This window comes from Cryptotermes secundus, unplaced genomic scaffold, assembly GCF_002891405.2.
Source record: "Cryptotermes secundus unplaced genomic scaffold, Csec_1.0 scaffold536, whole genome shotgun sequence".
Taxonomy (NCBI): Eukaryota; Metazoa; Arthropoda; class Insecta; order Blattodea; family Kalotermitidae; genus Cryptotermes; species Cryptotermes secundus.
Window position 1 is genome coordinate 687299 of NW_019732862.1, and position 18620 is coordinate 705918.

Below are 18620 nucleotides of genomic sequence, written 5' to 3' on the forward strand. Positions count from 1 at the left end.
CCCGGCGCTATCAGATTTTCTGGGAATTAGTGGGTCTGGAACGGGGTCCATTCAGCCTCGTGAGGATAGCTGAGGAGCTATTTCAAGGAAATAACGGCTCCAGTCTAGAAATCTGAGATTAACGGCCGTGGGGAACCGTTGTGCTGACCACGTGACACCCTCTATCTGTAAAAGTCGGCACTAACTTCACCGACAAGCGGCGGTCGCTCGGTCGGTATAGTTCACTTGCTGACTACAGGCCACGGTTTTTTTAGCACTAGGATTGAACAGGAGACGATCTTATCTCTAACTGTAGAAACCATATTTAAGCGTTGCGATTTCAGGGAATGAATCTAAATATAGAGAAATGCGTCATTTACTGGGCAAAGTCGCTCGAACCTACCTCGTGTAATACATTATCATACACGTCATGGATATCTTTAGGACACATGTGCGGATTTAACGCACCGGAAATTACTGTCAGGTGACACTTTCTCTTTCATTATAAATATTCGTATTGCCTCTGTTACTACTGTTTCTCTTAAAGAAAGTGTCCAATTTATTGTTGAGGAATATTCCTCGAAATATTCGTAAGTTTAGAGAAAAGTAATGTGATTATTTTGCAGTCTAACACAATCACATGCGCTTAAAACAATAACGAGGAATTTAAGTAAAACAACTGACTGTATACAAGACAATATGACACGATAAAAATTGTCTCGAGATCGGCATCACAATTATGTATTGTCCCTTGTCGCATTTTACGCGTTACGTGGGACTCATTGTTACCGTATCCAGAATCCATGACAACGTGCAAGCGAAAACACCATCATCTCATAATAACGCAAATAGACATATTTAAACACAATGACAGAAAACGTAGAGCATACATTCGTGCTCAACGAGATGTGTCCGTCATTATTTTATCTCTTCAGAAATTTAAGGAGGGAGTGAAGTAATATTGTCTTTGAGAGAAAATAAGGAAAGGGGGGGTTAATGGACAGGGAGGAGAGAGCATCATATTATGGCCCAAGCGCTGGTAATAACATTAGAGAACACAAGGTCTGGTATATATAGGAAGAGATTCCAGCCCCCAGCAAGCTTATCGTGAAGTTTAAAGTCGATAAGGAGGGACGATATTTGTGACTAAGAAGAAAAGTTCTGTGGTTTACGTGACCTTGAAAGAGTACAGGTACATTTAAATATCGTACAAAATAATTCATTTCTGTCGTTATGGTTTCATAGGCAAATATATTTCTTCATAAATGAAGGATATCTCCTTGGTAAACGACCACATACGTAGTTTCTCCATACGGATGCTTGATCTTAAAATTATGGTGCTTGTAGAATATAATGTAACCGTTTACTTCCACGTTGTTGCCAACTTCATTCTCTTACCGTCATTTTGGCCCCTTGGTTGCTGGTTGCAGCTGCTCCTCTAGCCGTTCCCTCTCACCTGCTGGTAGTCCGTGTTTGCAGGTTGCTGCTGCGTCCTTCTTATCCAGTTCTGCTTCCCTTTTTTGTTGTTGCGGATAATTGTTTGCGGGTTATGGGTTACCTGAATGCTGGGCTCCAGTAAGCTTACTATACAGGCTTACTTTTCAGGAAAAGGGGGGGGGGGATGAACTGGAAATTACAGGCGATAGGTACTGCATTTTCACTAGAGCGATGAGATTCTGTCTCAGGGTGCATACAGGCCTCGCGTCAGCGGGAAAGATAAGAGTATTTATGGCTAGGCACTACCACACTCTGTTTAATTAGCAGTTCTTGATATACACGTAACAGTACTTGTCCTTAATCCCTTAAACCATCTTGGAATCGCTCAAACTTTTGCGACCGGATCTCTGGCTAGTTATTTAGCGACTGCTTCTTTTAGCACAACACAGTGAAGTAACACTTTCGCTTAAACTTATAAGACAAAGTAAGATTCACATTAAATTTTGCAGAGTTATTCAGGGGTTATTCCCGTAACACACTTAAACATAATTCTGTTTTAAGTTTGACTTATAACCCAACTGCCAGTGACACTAATTTTTCGGCTGTACACTTGGAGAATTGTTCAGACACTCCTTTAGCAGACTCATTCTACTTTGAAACAAGAAATCTTCACAGCTTCAGCTCCGCCTCCAAGTTACTACCCTAATTTCGGCTGACTGGAACAATTCGAATTTAGGGAGTTAACCATAATTCTCACTGCTCCAATCACCTAGCTTTAATTTGGGACTTTGGACCTTAAAGTGCTAATGTCTTTTTTGACAGCTGCTTGAAAAATTATACCAGTAGCGTGGGTTGCTGGCCTTTCCACTTTTGACTTACTGGGTTCAAAACTTGTCAAGTGTAACTTTACCAAAGGATCCCGCCGGTCAACTTTCGAACTGAATTTCCAGGAAAATTGCGGGGTGCTTCCTGCCTGGTCTTTGTAGCAGTAAAGCAGGCCCTATACTTGAAACCAAGAATCGGGCTAAGTCACCCTTGAATGTTCCTTACTACATCCTATGAGTAATTATTATAAAAAGAAATCTTGATTATACATAAAGCTGGTGGTTTCAGTGGTACGGCTACAATAACACACTAAAATATTATACAGGAAAGTGATTATGGTACCATATTTTGTGCATCTTCTAGCTTTAACAAGGAAGAAAATGAAATATCAATATATTTACAAGTTCTGGCTTGTCACCGCGGCGGCCCGAGTTCGAGCCCGGGTCTGGTAAAGTGGGATTTGTAGTGAACAAAGTGATGCTGGGACAGACTTACTCCGAGTACTTCGGTTTCCCCTGCCAATCTTCATTCCACTAAATTCTCCATCATCATAATCACCCGGGACAGGTACAGTAGACAAATCAGTGGCCGACGTGCCGAGTGGACCCAACTGAACTTCACCCCCACTATGAGAATTTAAAAGAAAATCATTTTTATGGAACTCCACGGTCTGTGACAGGGAGAGGTTTACTTGTTGTCTTTACCCAACAACATTACTCATTAAAACAAACCTCTGACTTCCAGACATGTACAGTGTATTAGGTAGGTTGCTGAAGAACTAATGTTCCGGTGCTACTGGATACTTTTCTTATGCCACTTACGAGATCAGTTGCCCCTGTGCTTAAATAATTAGGAACTACGTCATGGACGTGAATGGAGGAGTGGATGATTATATCCATATTTTCTAGACCTCGGCACTAGCTGAATGTGAGTGGTCAGTTTCACTCCCCGGAGAAAGAACTCCCGGTATCCATTGGATTGGAGGTCAGGTGGACCACAGAGCTGGTCTGGACGACGTGGAGAAAAGAAAATTCTTGACCTTACAGGGACTCGAACTCCGACTCCTCCGTCGTCCAGCCCGTAGTCAATCGCTATACCGACTGCGCTATTCCGGTTCCTACGCAATTGGTTCTGAAGTATAATAACATTCATATTTATGGAGTAAGCAACATATGTGGCATATACCATATTAACATTGTGCCATTTATAAACTGCAGAAAACTTATCAGCAGGTTCCTAAGAACTCAACAGTTTAGTGGCTGTAGCATGTTTCGGATGGGGAAATTTGTGGCTGCTGTGTTAGTTCTGAAGATTTAAATCTTCTGCGTTATAATGCAGCGTAGTCCCTTGAATGTCAGCCAACGTTTCGGATGAACACGTCGCCTCTATTTTCATGGTAGAAAAATTAGCCAAGCAACAAACCAACATGAAGTAGGTAGCAAGTAAATTTCGTCCGGAACAAATGTTGAATTCCAAAGGATTACACGGCGAATTTGATTTGTCTCATTCTGGTTCGTCACACTAACAATCACAAAATAGATATCTTACAGTCCAGTGCGACACACATACGACACAGCACGCACGTATACTACACAACTAACAATAAGAACATACAACGCAGAGAAATATCGACATCTCCTACCGTCCGGAGGAACAGCAACATGACCCAATGTTGATTCACGATTTTAACATAATAACTAACTTCTTAAACACAAAAGAATTTTAACACAATTTAAATACATAAGGAAGCTATTTTAAGAAAAGTAAACATCACATTGCGTGCAGTGGGAAATTCCAGTCGAATACCCAGAAAATACGCCTAACGAAACAACATCTTATGTAAATCAACACGTCAACGTGGCTGCAAAGTGCAAATTGTGATACAGTGAGCACTATTTATAACCTTAGTGCATAACGTCAAATCTTATGTGACAGTGTTTCCTGCTCGTACTGGTACGCCTCTGAAGATGATTCTATTGAATCGAAACATGTAAGGCGAGTGAAGACCGAAGTGTTGTGAACTTGAGTGTCGCACTGGACTGTAAGATATCTATTTTGTGATTACACGGCGTTTTGTCCCAGGAAACGGGATTCTTCATAACTACCGCTATGAGAACCTCAAACCCTACATGTTAGTTTTTTAAAATGGAGGATATGTTTATGATCTATTTTAAACTCAAAGATGGAAAATACCACACTGTTAAACTGATAAATATTTCCAGACGGTCATATAAACCACAATGAAGTGTATTTGACTCCGCTGTGTCGGCATTAGTTTTATTGTACATCATAGGAAAATTAATCCTACACAAATATTACAGAACTAACTTAAACACGTGATATTTGTTCCCATTATTTGACAACACTGGATGTTCCGAATAAAATTATCAAATATTTTGTCACATCTCTAAAAGCACATGCAATTAGTGCAGTGCATAACCTATGACAGTAGCAGTTTAAGATTTTACACACATACACACACAGACACACACAAGCAGAAGACCTCAACTTTGTGCTCATGACTTTCAAAGAAAACCGTCCAAATCCCTTTCCACTGCCGTTTATATGATATCAGATTTCTTCAGTTTAGTAACCGATCGTGGCTCCCGAGAGCAGTTTATAAATATTACTAGTAATTACATACTCTTAACTACATTGCTACCCTGAGCCATACTATCAATTTTATATTAAGAGTGACGTATGCTCAGTTCTTGCTAAAGCTGTTCTGAGAATTTTTGGCAGGGAACTCTTAGAGAAGACTTATGTAACCCGAGACAATCCCAAAATAACTAGCGCGATATCGTGTGGCAGTTACCCCAGTCAAGCTTAAGGAAGCTTCCAGAAGCTTTCAGAATCTGTTACAAGGTTCTGGAATTTGTATTTAAATTAAATATGTCAATTCTATTGGCTGTGCAAATAAGCTTTGTGGACCCCGTAGTCGGCAAGCCAATCAAAATTGAATTACGAGGGGATTTAAGTCATTTGAAGTAGACCCTTTTTAACTTCAAACTGCGTTTTGAATGAGTCGTCCACTAACCTTCGTGTAAGCTAGACAACAAAATCCACGTCTCTTACACCTATAAAGTCTGTGTTGTCGTGATAAAAGTGAAATTGATATCGGCCTTAAGGGACTGATTATGTACCCTAGCAGTGCTGAAGTGTGAATAAATGTGGTTAAGTGTTTCATTACTTATTTGTGATCCAGTGACTTCTTGGCGAAAAGTGTCTCGTTAGATTCTAAGAAAAAATTCTTTTGCTCACCGACATGATTTCAGTCCCGTTACCAATTCCACGTTCCCAAACCAACTCGCTTATGATTCCTGAACCCAACGGCGTCCAAAAGAGTGAGGAGAGAGACGACCAAAACAAGATGGCGGAAGACACGTGACGACATTGACAGCCCACAAAGAAAGTGCGATTATAAAGTGGCTATACAAGTGCGGGCAGTTTACGGAGTTTATGCAGGGTCAGGATCTCACAAATTCACTAACCGTAACAATCTGCAAGTCTAATTTGACACTAAGTAAATTCTGTAATTGTATAAGAGCGTTGAATCATGTTAAAGAACAATAAGACTCGTTGAAATGATGACAATTAAAATATATGGATGATGCATTTCAGAACTGACTCCCTGATTCTGCGAGATTATGTATCATGCGAGAAGTTCATGTCTTTACTATTCTGCAAAGTGAGAAGCATTAAGTTTTCTCTATTTCGCTGTTCTCTCACTTACTCTTTATCTAATGGCGCTGTTGGTAGTGAAGAAAATACAGCATCGAATGGCAGCATTATCGGTGACTTGTGAACTAATTTTAAGAACTACCTCTTTTTTTTTCGGAGAGCTTGAGGAATACCGTGATAAACCTTGGGATAGTCAATTTTAGGGCCAAGATTTCAAACCGGGACCTTCAGAATAGGAAGGAGTACTACATACCAGATCGATGGAGATTCGATACGAGAACTCATGTGTAAATTTTGATATGAAGAGATCCAGTTTTAAAAAACCTTCCTCGACCGTGCATGATACAAATATTGATTAATATTGCATAAACTTAACATGTTATGCCGCAGTCATAATAGGAAATAGGTGTGACATTCTAGACCTTCCACAGCCTCGCCCGAACATAAAAACAAGTTCTGCAGCTCGTCATCTGTACGTGACTAATGCCAGACTCCCATACAAAGCAGCTGACGCGGATCTGTGACACGCACGAAGTCTCAGATAACTTATAACATGCTTCTAAATCACACAGCTTATGAGATCAGCCAGCACAGGGAATCTATTGAATACTTCTGCTTTACTTCGCTTCTTCTCGTATGTGATTGGGATCCTGTTTAGTAAAACGCGCGCAACAATTAAATAAATATTGCGTATGTAACATATACAGTAAACAAGAAGCACAAATATCAATATTTCGATGCTGCATGTTCCAGTTGTGGAAATGTAAAAATTAACTTCAGTAATCCTAGCACTAATACGGCCCAATAGTCCTTTATTTTCCGATTAATTAGGCGTCACGCATGCAAATAATCTAAAATAAGCTATAAAGTAGGACGTTACTATCATAGGCCGACAGACATTACTAAAATCAATACGAAAATGAAACATTATAGAAATTGTGAAACAATAGTGTGAATGGGTAATAAAATAAATCTAAAAGGAACATAAACCAGGTGCGGACTGGTTAAAGTTAGCGTCCAGTTTTAATTGTTTCGCTCACGGAAATGAAGGTACGATCTCCAGAGACGACAGACCGATTCTTTCATTGGTACTAGGAAGTATCAAATAAATAAATAAATAAATATCTGGCACATTGTTTTAATAATGTATTCTGTGTTCAAAGCTTCAATACTCTATTCGTTTTTAGTAGGTATTTCCACGTATTGCTGTTTAAAGAGTTATTTCTTATAAAATACTATTAAATGTCCACATGCATACACATTTTATGAGATTAAGTGGAAGTAAATTTATGAAGGGTCTAGTTTCCATATCACATCTGAAGCTGGAAATACAGTCACCAATATTTAAACAATGAAATTAGACCTATAGTTACATGTCTATTTTAACCCAACATGCTACACATATGTGCCTACAGAAGCGTTTTCGTCAAATTTTCTTACCTCAGTTTTCCTATTAAATATTTGGTTCAATATATATAATTCAATTTCAATAAAGAAATTCAATTTCGTGAAGTACTCGGTTATTATGTTCAAACTGCTGATTCTAGAGACTTATCCATTGCTGTTTCTTCAACCCTCTTGAAATCTTTTACCTGTATTGTTGTTTTACTACTTGTTACTTTTTACATTCTGTCTTGTTACTCAATTTTTTATAAATTTTGAGCACACTTTGAACCTTATTTTGATGTTCATCTACATTTTTCTTACTTAATACTAGATTTGTAATTCTGTTCGGTGTTCCGTATACCTGCTGCAACATTGAGTCTAGATATATAAAAAATTATGAAATTAAGAGGACGTGTTCTGTTCAGAGACACGGACAGTTTTTTATAATTGTTGTAGCGATTTATAACGTTATTGCATTAAGTACATTTTCTTACTCTCTGAAACTCCATAAAGTATAACTGTTTTCGCTGACACGCCCTAAACTTATCTGGACTTGCCTAGCTTTTGAATTCAACGTAACAACTGTATTCTGCATATGAATACATTTCTTATGGTTTCAGTTATGAAAACCGTTAAAAGGACGCTTCTGTTATTCATTGGGCTGAGTTTAGCCATGTTTGCGACTGCAGCCATTAGCGACGTGTCCTCAGCGCAAGGCACTGGAAGCCGATCGAACTCGTCCAGTGAGAAGACGAGAATAGCGGGACTCAAATCTAGCAACGTTCTAGCAGACATCGCACGAGAAATGGTCATGCGCTCGACAACTAACAGTCAGGTGAGAAAAATTATACAAATCTCTGCACGCGCTCTTGTAAGTAAGCAATCTTTCTGCTACACTGGTGGCAAACAAAGAGGCTTTTTTAATAAGTGGCTAAATGTACGAAAGTTCCCTGGAAGCTGAATAATAATATAAACAAAATCTACTGAATTAATTGCATTTTCAAGACAACTATAAAGAAACTTTAAAAATTGAAAACTGCAAAATCTAACGACAGAATTTTCTGGTATGCAGAGGCAGGTGACATCATCCAGATAGGCAAAGTAAGCTTAGAGCTCAAAATCTGCTACGGCCAACATCATGCATAAAATAGTCTTCCATCAAATTCAACTGTTCTCTAATTTGGTTCATTCCTGTCCGTCACACTAGCAATATTATAAGAGGTTGTCAACTGCGTCCAGTGTGCCTGATAAATATTTTTTCTCATTTTTAATCTTTCATCCGTGACATGTTTCGGTCTTAGAGACCATCTTCAGAAGGATAAATCAATGCGGGCAGAAACTACTATTACAATACGTTTGCTCAATATGAGTATATACATGCAATATCATCACAATGCCATGAATAAAATCTGATCTTTTAACAACTACGACGTGCATAAACACATCCAAATATTTATAAATTATTAAAATTAGTTTCTTTACAAGTTTGGTTTAAAGTAGAATTTGTTAAAACTTTAGGACCAATTTGGTTCGTACCCTGTATACTGCCTTTCTTTAAAGGAAGCTGAGTGTCCACCACCCCGTGGGTCCCTTGTGTGATGCATGGGACTCTGCAAACGTATTATGGGTATACTGTAGTATGTCCATAATCCCGAGTTCTTCATTTAGTGTGAGTTTTTATTATTTTATCCCACCTTCAGTGTTGTCCTTCTTACCGTCCCCCTCGTGTAACCTCTAGCCACACCGGTGGGTCGCTACTCTTTACCTTCCTTCCTTCCTTCCTTTGTCGTTCTCACCACTGCCGTCGTTGGTCGTGGAGCTTGCAGCTAGGTCGGCTTTACCTGGCTCCACCGCTTCTCCAACTTCACCACTTCTCTTCACTATGAAAAGGGTATCAGGTCCGGGACTTGGACTGGATGGTCTATGGGCGCCAGCAACTGTGGATACAGCTGCGAAGTGAAGGGAAAAGGTGGACGGGGTGGGAGCTGATGGTGATCGGGCTAGCAGTGGTTGGCGTGAGACTCTGGCTCAGGTCGTTTAGGGCCTTACTCCGACGAGGAGGAAAAAAAAACACGCTGGACACACAAACACTAGGCAACACTAAACTTTATTGATTTAAATCTGAACGCCACTCAGATAACACTCCGTGCGTTACTTTAACTATGATCTCACGTTGATCGAACACTAATTTTACTTAACAGACGAGTGAGACAGCAGACGCGTCCGGCCAGTTCAACTGTTCTTACCAGACTCCCCAAAGGAACTGACTGCTTTTGCAGATTCAGAGATACTGCCAAAATTTGAGGAACACCTCGTTGCCATTTTCCCAATTTCCGGGTTGGCTGAATTTAGAAGGGGGAGGGGTTTGATAGATTTCTCATTCCTCCACTGGTCAGCTGTTTGCGGCGAAAGTTGGGGTTCACACGCTTTCAGTCTTTCTGACCCGGGGTGGATTGAGAGGGTACGACCTAACGGTCTCCTAAGAGTAGGTCCGTGATGAATCAGGTGTTGGAAATTGGCCCCTTTCCTGTACTAATAAAACAATTCGCCGCTCGTTGCTAAAAGCAGGCTTTAACATTTAACATTTATGACCGTTAGAGGGCCACCTCTCTCTAGTGACCAAAAGTCCTTTTCAATGTCTTTTGGACAGATCCCTCTTATTAGTATTTATGGCTATTTCTAAAAGTAGAGAGAGGGTCGGGCTGGTTTGGGTTTAGTCTGGGGATTGTGACCCGTCATAAACTTTACCATCCCGGAACTGCGAAAGGGTTCAGTTCCCGTTGGTTGGAGTGGGTGTGAGGTATTGCCTCTGCTTTGATGTAGCGACAAGTACCGACACACGTGAACCAAAACATTGGAGTCCTTTGCATTGTACGGTTACATCCTGTTGTTCGGGCCGCGTTGTGTTGTTATACTGTTCTGACGTGTGTTGAGTCGCGTATATACTTGTATACCCCTTGTGCCTTATGACGTCTGTGTGGGCGTGTACTGATGTTTTATTATGATGTCAAACATACTGTACTTTAAACAACACAGCAGGCCACGAATAAACACGGAAATACTAAGAATCTCCTTTCGCAAGATAGACAGGCGGCACAGGACCAGCCACCTCCAAGAATAACAATAGGAGAATTGACAGGAACCTGTATGGTTCATAAATTTTAAGCTTGAACTAGAAAGTTTTTAAAAAAGTTTAAAAAAAAAACTTTAAAAAGTTTCAACACCAGGAAGGCTGCTGTGAATGTAAAAGTTTGAACACTGTCTACATTGTGCATTTCAAACATTATATGTGTATGTATATAATTAACATCTATTGTAATAGTAGTTTCCGAAAAAGTATTGATGCCCTCTGAGGATGATCCGTAGGGATCGAAACATGTAAGGGTAATGAGTCTTCAAATTATAAAAATTAAATAGTCACATTAGACGGTGTTATTTTTGTCTTTGTGGTTACCATTCTCCCTTGTAAGTTTTGTTCTTCTATCAATTTATTAAGTTTATTAAAGTGATACAGTAGAAGTTTTCTTTTATATTAATGAGGTTCCCTTTTTTAGCATTTTCAACCATTTCCATGATTACTTTCATAGGTCCATACTGTGGCGTTTATTTAGTATATGTTAGGCAAAAGCTGATTCGTCTTTGTTAAATCTTGTGTTTCTTATGTCTTCTTTATATCTTGTTGTTAGATTTATACCAGTTTGGCCAATGTATACTTCATGGCAGCTTTGGCAGGTTATTTTGCATATCCCACTTTATTCGTAAGGGTTTGTTTCTAGCTTCTAGTTTACTAATTTTATTAAAAATGATATGACCGAACTAAAAACAGACTCTACCCCCAAATTTCAAAGAATAGTAAAAAAAACTATAAGAATGTAAAAATATAGTAGAATCCAACAAAAAGAAAACACGTACTTCAGATGAATCCATAGGTACTCAAACTGAAAGCAAAATTAAAATCCACAAACCAGAGACCCCAATCATGCCGGTTATAAGCAGCATTCACACCAACACATAAATTAGCTAAATATATCCTTCAAAAATTAAAACATGGATACATCATCAATAACAGAGCATAGTCCGCGGAAAGTATGGGAAATTTAAAATTAAATCCAGATCATAAATTATTAACAATGGATATTAATGATATTTATGTCAAATATTCCGATCAACCATACACTCCTTGTAATTATTATATTACTTAAAAATAAACGCGTGGACAAACGTGTTACAAAAGAAATCATATCTGTACTTAAGATGATTATGAATCAAAACTAGTTCCAATACGATGGCAAATTCTACAAACCAAAGGCAATCGTATTTATGGGTTCACCCCTATGAAGTACTATGGATGAAATTTCCTACAAGACGTAGAACAAAATGGAATAAAACTTTTACTGGAAGGTAAAAAATCATATCACAGATACGTAGATGACATCTTCATAACAAAGTAACCCTCCAAAGCCTATCAGAACAATACAATGAGCAGTATAAAGGCTTACAATTCACAATAAATGAGCAAGTAAGCAACCAAATAGCTTACTTGGAGGGTGTCTGAAACCTATTCTGTTTTTCCCAAAAGGGGAAAAACGGAAGACATAAGAAGCATTTCTCTTTCGATAAATAACTGATTTATTACTTTACTACACAGCCAACTGACTCCATGGAACTGAGCCCTTCTTAAGAAACTACCAATTGTACAGCTACGAACCTGAGCTTCATTACTCTGTTTACAGATCCCTCCACTGGCCATTATCCTGAGCGAATTAGCCCACTACAGGCTTCTTATATTCCACGTATTAATATTTTCCTTAGCCGAAGCTGGAAGACCACCCCTTGTCGACTGTACGCGACTAATTATACAATGTATTCCTAGTTAACCTCCATACCTGGAGGCAGTCTCATCCATTCAAAACCTGAAACCCGACATGCCGTTGTGACAAAAGACCCACCTAATATTGAATAGATAGCTGTGTGCAGTGGTAAATAAAGGACAGAAATTCAAAAACTACAAAATCGAGAAATTTTAAAATACATCCATTTTAATTTAAGTACAATAATTTAAATTTCAGGAAAATCCTCCTTAAATTAAAAAAAAAATATATATATATATAAAGCTTAAACTGCACCGATGTTCCTTAACCGAAGGGGACGATTTGTACTGGTGGTCACCGACTGACAGTTGAGTGTGGAATGAGTTCTCGAGCGTAATGACCAGAAAGCTTTCCTGCATCTCATTAGTCTGCACTTTAATGGTATTTCTGGTAACAGAAGAATGTCTTTTTTAATTACATGAATAAAATTGTTACATAATATTGCTGCAATTTTGTTCCGAAGAACTTGAATTAATTTTTACTATAATATAAGAACACATAATTTAAGAAGTCGTTTATTGATACAAGAAGAACATTGATTTAGTGATTATGATGGATGGAATGCAAGATTTATTACTTTGAAAATCACTAATTTATTCCATAATAATTGTACCAGATATACAAGGCCTTCCGGGTAGCATTCGAAAAACCTGTTTCCTATTGCAGACTTCCGGTTCTACATATCTTTTTTTGTTAATGTCTTACTTAGATAATGTACAATTTATAATGCAATAATTGAATTAAATTCACTTCACGGGCTAGTGTCATGAACTCGCGTAGGCGGTCGTTTGAGAGACCCTCAGTCAAATAATAATTTTCTTTGCAGTTTGTAACTGTAAGTATGTCGGGGAATTAGAAGCGACGAATATTCAGTGAATGTGGTATGTTCTGATAATATTCTGCGTCAATTTATTATAGCTCATGGAGCTGAGCTCTTTTTGAGATGCCGCCAATTGTGCAGCTACTCAGGAATGTCCCAGCATTTTTTGGAGCCCTCAGGTTCATTATCGTGTTCACAAGTTCCCTCCACTTTTCCCTATTCTGAGCCAGATCTATCCAGTCCATACCACACCATCCCATCTTACCTCTCTAAGATCCATTTTAATATTGCCCACCCACCTACGTCTAGGTCTTCCTAGTTGTCTCTTTCATTCTGCCTTCCCCACTAATACAATATATGCATTCATCTTCTCCCGCATTCATGCTACATGCTCTGTTCATCTCATTCTCTTTGACTTGATCATTCTAATTATACTTGGAGGAGAGTACAAGTTATGAAGCTCCTCATTATGCAGTTTTCTCCCTCACTTCATCTCTCTTCGATCCAAATATTCTCAGCACCCTGTTTTCGAACACCCTCAGTCTGTTTTCCTCCCTTATTGTCAGAGACCAAGTTTTACACCCATACAGATCCTCAGGCGAAATTATAGTTGTGTACATTCTGACTTCTACTCCTTTGGCAGCAGACGAGACGAAAAAAGGTTTTGCCCTGAACTGTAGCAAGCATTGCCCGAATTCACTCTCCTCGTAATTTCCTCCTGAATCAGATTTTGATTTGCTATAGTAGTTCCCAAATATCGAAACACCTGTTAGGTATCTTTAAGTCATAATTTTGCCCTGCATTGTGGTGACGAGACAGCAACATATACTGAGTTTTCTCTGTGTTTATTTCTAGTCCAAACTTCTTGCTAGCATCAATTAAAGTTTCTGCGTTTTTCTTTTTGATATTCGTATTATCATACAATAAATTCACATCATCAGCATACACCAGCAGCTGATGTGTCCCGTTTCATTTCAGTCCCACCTGGTTTCCCTGGACCTTCCTAATGGCATATTCGGAAACAAAGTTGAAAAAAAAAATAGGGACAAAACATGTCCATATTTTAGACCATTATGGATAGGAAATTTATCAGACAAATGTTTACCTATAAGGACTTTACTTTACGTTTCGTTTAAACACATTTTAAACAGCCTAACTAGTTCCAATGGTACCCCGAACGCTATGAGAATACTGTACAATACTTCCCTCCTAACTGAATCATATGTTTTCTTGATGTCTACGAATAGCCGAGGTACTGTCCCATTGTACTCCCATTTTTCCCCCAGTATCTGACGAATACAAAAGATTTTGACAGTAGTTGATCTGTTATGTTGAAATCCACACTGATTATTCCTTATGATTTGATCTATGTATGAACTCAAACTTGGGAGAAGGAACTGCCTTATATCATGACATGCGTGTGTCTCTGTATCCCCATATCGTTGCTGGATAAAATTCCAGCGGCAAAGAAGAATTGTTAGAGGCGTCATTTTCTATGCTATCTTTGTCATATCGAAAGAATGATAACCATTAGTCCTTCTCGCAACTTATGTTTCGAAAATAAGCAACAACGTGCCAGGCTAAATTATACTTAATTCGACGTGAAATACTGTACATGAAACTGAACTTAATTGAGTGTGGAAGCGGCAACATTTTATACCCGAATACGATGCGTTACTGCAACTACACAAGCACTACACATGCTTTATAAACGAGTTACTTAATTTTACTGTACTGGTACATCGAATTTCCCATTCTTACTCTACATGTGCAATTGCCATTCAATTAGTTGTTCTCAAACTTCGGCAGTGAACGATGAGCAGAGAGAGAATGAAGGCAGAGAAATGTTACATTGTCGACTGGTTATGGTGACCTTACAACCGCACACGGGCCGTCACTTCTTATCACCGTTGCTCACCACTTCTCGCAACCGTTGCCTATCTATCTGTATGTTTATTCAGTAATTTGTTTGTTTGCCCGCTTCGGTAGAACACTTTGACTCTTCTGAGGGTTGTGCCACGGTAATAACTGGGGCAACGCGGAGACTGCACATTTAAAACTAGTCCACTGATACAAATAGGTACTCTATTTCTGCTTAATCACAATATTGTTTATTTCAGAATCAAACTATAACTTTATCGGCGAGTAGGGAGTAATGTGCCAAAGATTAATCGAGCCAAACAAATACTGTTAAATTTAGATAAACTTGGAGAGAGCAGGTAAATGACGTCTGCCTCTGTTGAATTCTGAACACCAAGCGCCTCTGCTTCTATTCTGCGGGAGCGTCACTTCATCCACTGTATAGGATTTGGAGACGGCCTTTCTCCCCAGAGAAGAATAGTTTCTAATGGCTGATTTTAACTGCCAATTCATCATACCATCAGTACAAGACAATCACATTACTGACTTTTAGAATGAAGAGATCCAAAGATATTGAATCCCGAACGCTACATGTGAAAGCGCTTATTTCTTAGTTTAGGGCAGACAACAAACATATCCTTTTCATAATTGCCTCGACCCTCTAACGGTCACCCAAGGTCCAGGTAACAAAATAAGTTGTTCCTGTCTAAATGCGAAATGCATGTCAACTTCTTAATGGATGGGCCTCCCTTATAAATCAGTCACTCTATTGAAATGACTGAAAAGGAACATGCGTCCATTAAAGAGTATTAAAAGGTTTGGACGGTTACAACCTTGAGATTCCAATATGGTATTTGTCATTTGAACGACTTTGATGGGTAAATTACACTTTTCGGAATTAGTATCAATTGAAGACGATGAAGTAGTGTGAATATTCTATTCATGACGGATTCCAAAAATTATTCTCAGAAAATAAATATTACAAAAAAATAAAAAAGAGAGCGAATGTAGAGTGTTTACAGTAACATTTATGTGCCTAATTTGCGACGATACCTTCTCTATACTGAAGGTTCTAATTTTTAAATGCAACTTCGTTGAAACAGCACGATATGATGCAAATTTGTGATCGGGTGCATGCACAAAATCGAAGAAAGAATTCGTGTTGAACTAAAATCCATTAAAATTTTTGACATTCCAGCAAAAGTTATAGGATGCAGCAATTCCAGAAATTTTCACTGGTTAAACACAATAAACTGTTTTCGCAGAGTGAATTTATGAAACGGTGTATAATGGATGTAACTGAAACTTTTTCTCCAGAAAATAATTCATCGTTTGACAATAAAAAATCCAGAAGAACAATTTTACGTCGCGTGAAGGAAATGAATAGTGGTTTGTAAACACAATCAAATGAGAAATTTAAAATGTTCATGTACATCTTCTCTATGGCGTTAGATGACAGCACTGACGCAAATGACATGGCTTGGTAGCTGGTGTATATACGAGACGAGAAGGACAAGTCCGAAGTTAGGAACAGATTGATTTCTGTGGAGGTTATGGAAGGCACAACGACTGACGAGCAGTTGTATGACAGGACGTCAACAGCCCATGAGGGGCATAACTATTGTGGGACAAGTTAATCGGAGTGGCCGAATATGGATTACTGAATTAGACAAGTAAAAATAAAAGCATTTTGGAAATAATTTTAGGTGCTATACACAAAACCGTGTCCTTATCGTGAAATATTGGAATTTCACGGTATTATTTATTGGATGATACATAAACATAAACCACGTACCAACCAGAGATGCAGAACTAATACTTTTTGTGAGAGCAACCTGATCCAGTCTCAAAGAATTGGTCACTGCTACAACATTTCTATACTGAAAATATTAAGATAACAAAGTAATCCGGTGTACGATGGGTAGGCTTTTATTATTATTATTATTATTATTATTATTATTATTATTATTATTATTATTAGAGGGGGTGGGTTTCCCCATGCACTTAGACCAGTTATTGGTCCANGATGGATGTGGAGGAATTGGTAGAATAGGAATTGACAGGAGAAACCAAAACACAAGGAGAAAACCTATCCCAATGCCGCTTCATCCACCACAAATCCCATAATAGCTGACATAGGATGGAACCTGGACTTCCGCTATGGCACGGCCATATCTGAGCTTAGGCAAGTCCTCCAGAGCGCGTAGGACTTGCCATGACGAAATATAGACAACCTTGGACATGAAAGATAAAGAACACGGTATTCTGGGATGTAGCTCCGTGTAGGTCTTGTGTAAACAGACGTTTAGGAGGAATCTATCGCCTCCATCTACAGGGTGTAAAATTTCACGTGCGAGGAACCAGCGTGAACAGCTGGTTGCGGTACGTTCCTCCGAAACGTCAGTTTACACAAGACCTACACGGTGCCACATCCCAGAAGACTGCTTTCTTCATAGTCACCGCCGTGAAAACCTCAAATCTTACAAGAAAGAGAAAGTTCCTATATTGCCACAAGTGAAAAACGAAAGCTGGAAAATACACCTGGTATTCCAGATCGATGCTTCGAATCACCTAAGAAGCAGAAATAATCTCCTTATACATGAGATATAGGATATCAAAACACAACTGCCTTTCTTCCAACAAAAATAGCAAAAATATATTCCCAGACCATCAAACACAATAGATGAGCTCTAACAGAGCCGAGAACATTTAACAAACTGCAAGAAGTTCTATGAAGACGATTTAAAGGTTTTAAGAAAGTAAAAGACTAAATTAATCTGTTGACTTGTACTGTCCCTGTCGATGCTGAAGAAGTTTCAGATAATCTTCAGGTGGAACTGAGCGAGCTACAATGTAGTAAAGGGCCGAAAAATATGGTCAATTACAAATTGGTTTATCTCGGTTGCTATGACATTGGACGTGCAGCAATTTCAAACATTTTTGACAGGATATGCTATAATATATTTGCGTTCACATACAACTGCATTAATTTGTTTAGTATTAACCAATGATATAATTGGGTTATCCTTAAAATACAGTAGAACTTGGTTATAACGTCATCAAAGGGACCTAAAGATAGTGTCGTTATAAACGAATGTCGTTGTAACCGAAATGGGCACTTCCACAGTAGCCTTATGTTAGTCACGTAAAAATCTACCAAAAACCGAGTTAAAATGTTGCATTTTTTAGTGAAATACGTAGTTAAGTACAGACTAACGTAACATTAACGTGGAATTGCCCAAATGTGTAATATCAAAGATATATTGTAACGTGTTTGCGTTACTGAATACGCCGTAGAGATCGTTAACTGGTTTATTGAACAATCTACAACTATCGGCTACACTTAATTATCACAACGTTACGGGTTTCCACAGTTTACAAACCCTACAACAAAATCTCTTAACACGGTCTTCAAGAGTCTTCAAGTATTAGTAACGCGGGAGCTACACAAGTCTCCCTGAAATACACACTCCGAGTACAACTGTACTACAGCACTCACTATGTCTTGAAAGCACACAATACGTCTTCCGCTCGCTGACTTCTTAGTTATCGCACACTCGCAGGCTGCTATGTTTCAACTCATCTCGTAGCGGCTGTGGAGTCCGCTTATATAGCCTTGCGCTGTTGCTAGTGTGACGTGGCGTATAGCATAGGACGCTGTTGCTAGCGTGACGTCACCGCTGTTGATTAGCATTGCGTAGTTGCCAGGTTACGGGGCTCGGCTATCTTCGGCTCCGCTCGGCTCTCTTCGGCTCCGCTCG

General features: G+C 38.8%; 1 protein-coding gene and 1 long non-coding RNA gene across 3 annotated transcripts in view; one reads left to right on the forward strand and one right to left on the reverse strand.

Moving 5' to 3' along the window:
• LOC111867805 overlaps window positions 1–5572 on the reverse strand; it is a 29611-nt gene extending 24039 nt beyond the window's left edge. The window contains exon 1 of the long non-coding RNA XR_002843392.1: window positions 5503–5572. This is a non-coding gene — a long non-coding RNA (uncharacterized LOC111867805). The remainder of the gene's footprint in view (window positions 1–5502) is intronic.
• LOC111867804 overlaps window positions 1084–18620 on the forward strand; it is a 26677-nt gene continuing 9140 nt past the window's right edge. Inside the window, exons 1-2 of one of the 2 annotated variants that reach the window (XM_023857975.2) lie at window positions 1084–1171; window positions 7929–8143. In XM_023857975.2, the coding sequence (XP_023713743.1) occupies window positions 7931–8143 (213 nt within the window). In that variant the 5' untranslated portion in view covers window positions 1084–1171; window positions 7929–7930. Of the gene's footprint in view, window positions 1172–4124; window positions 4232–7928; window positions 8144–18620 lie in introns of those variants that run through there. The other variant, XM_023857976.2, reaches the window with a different exon arrangement.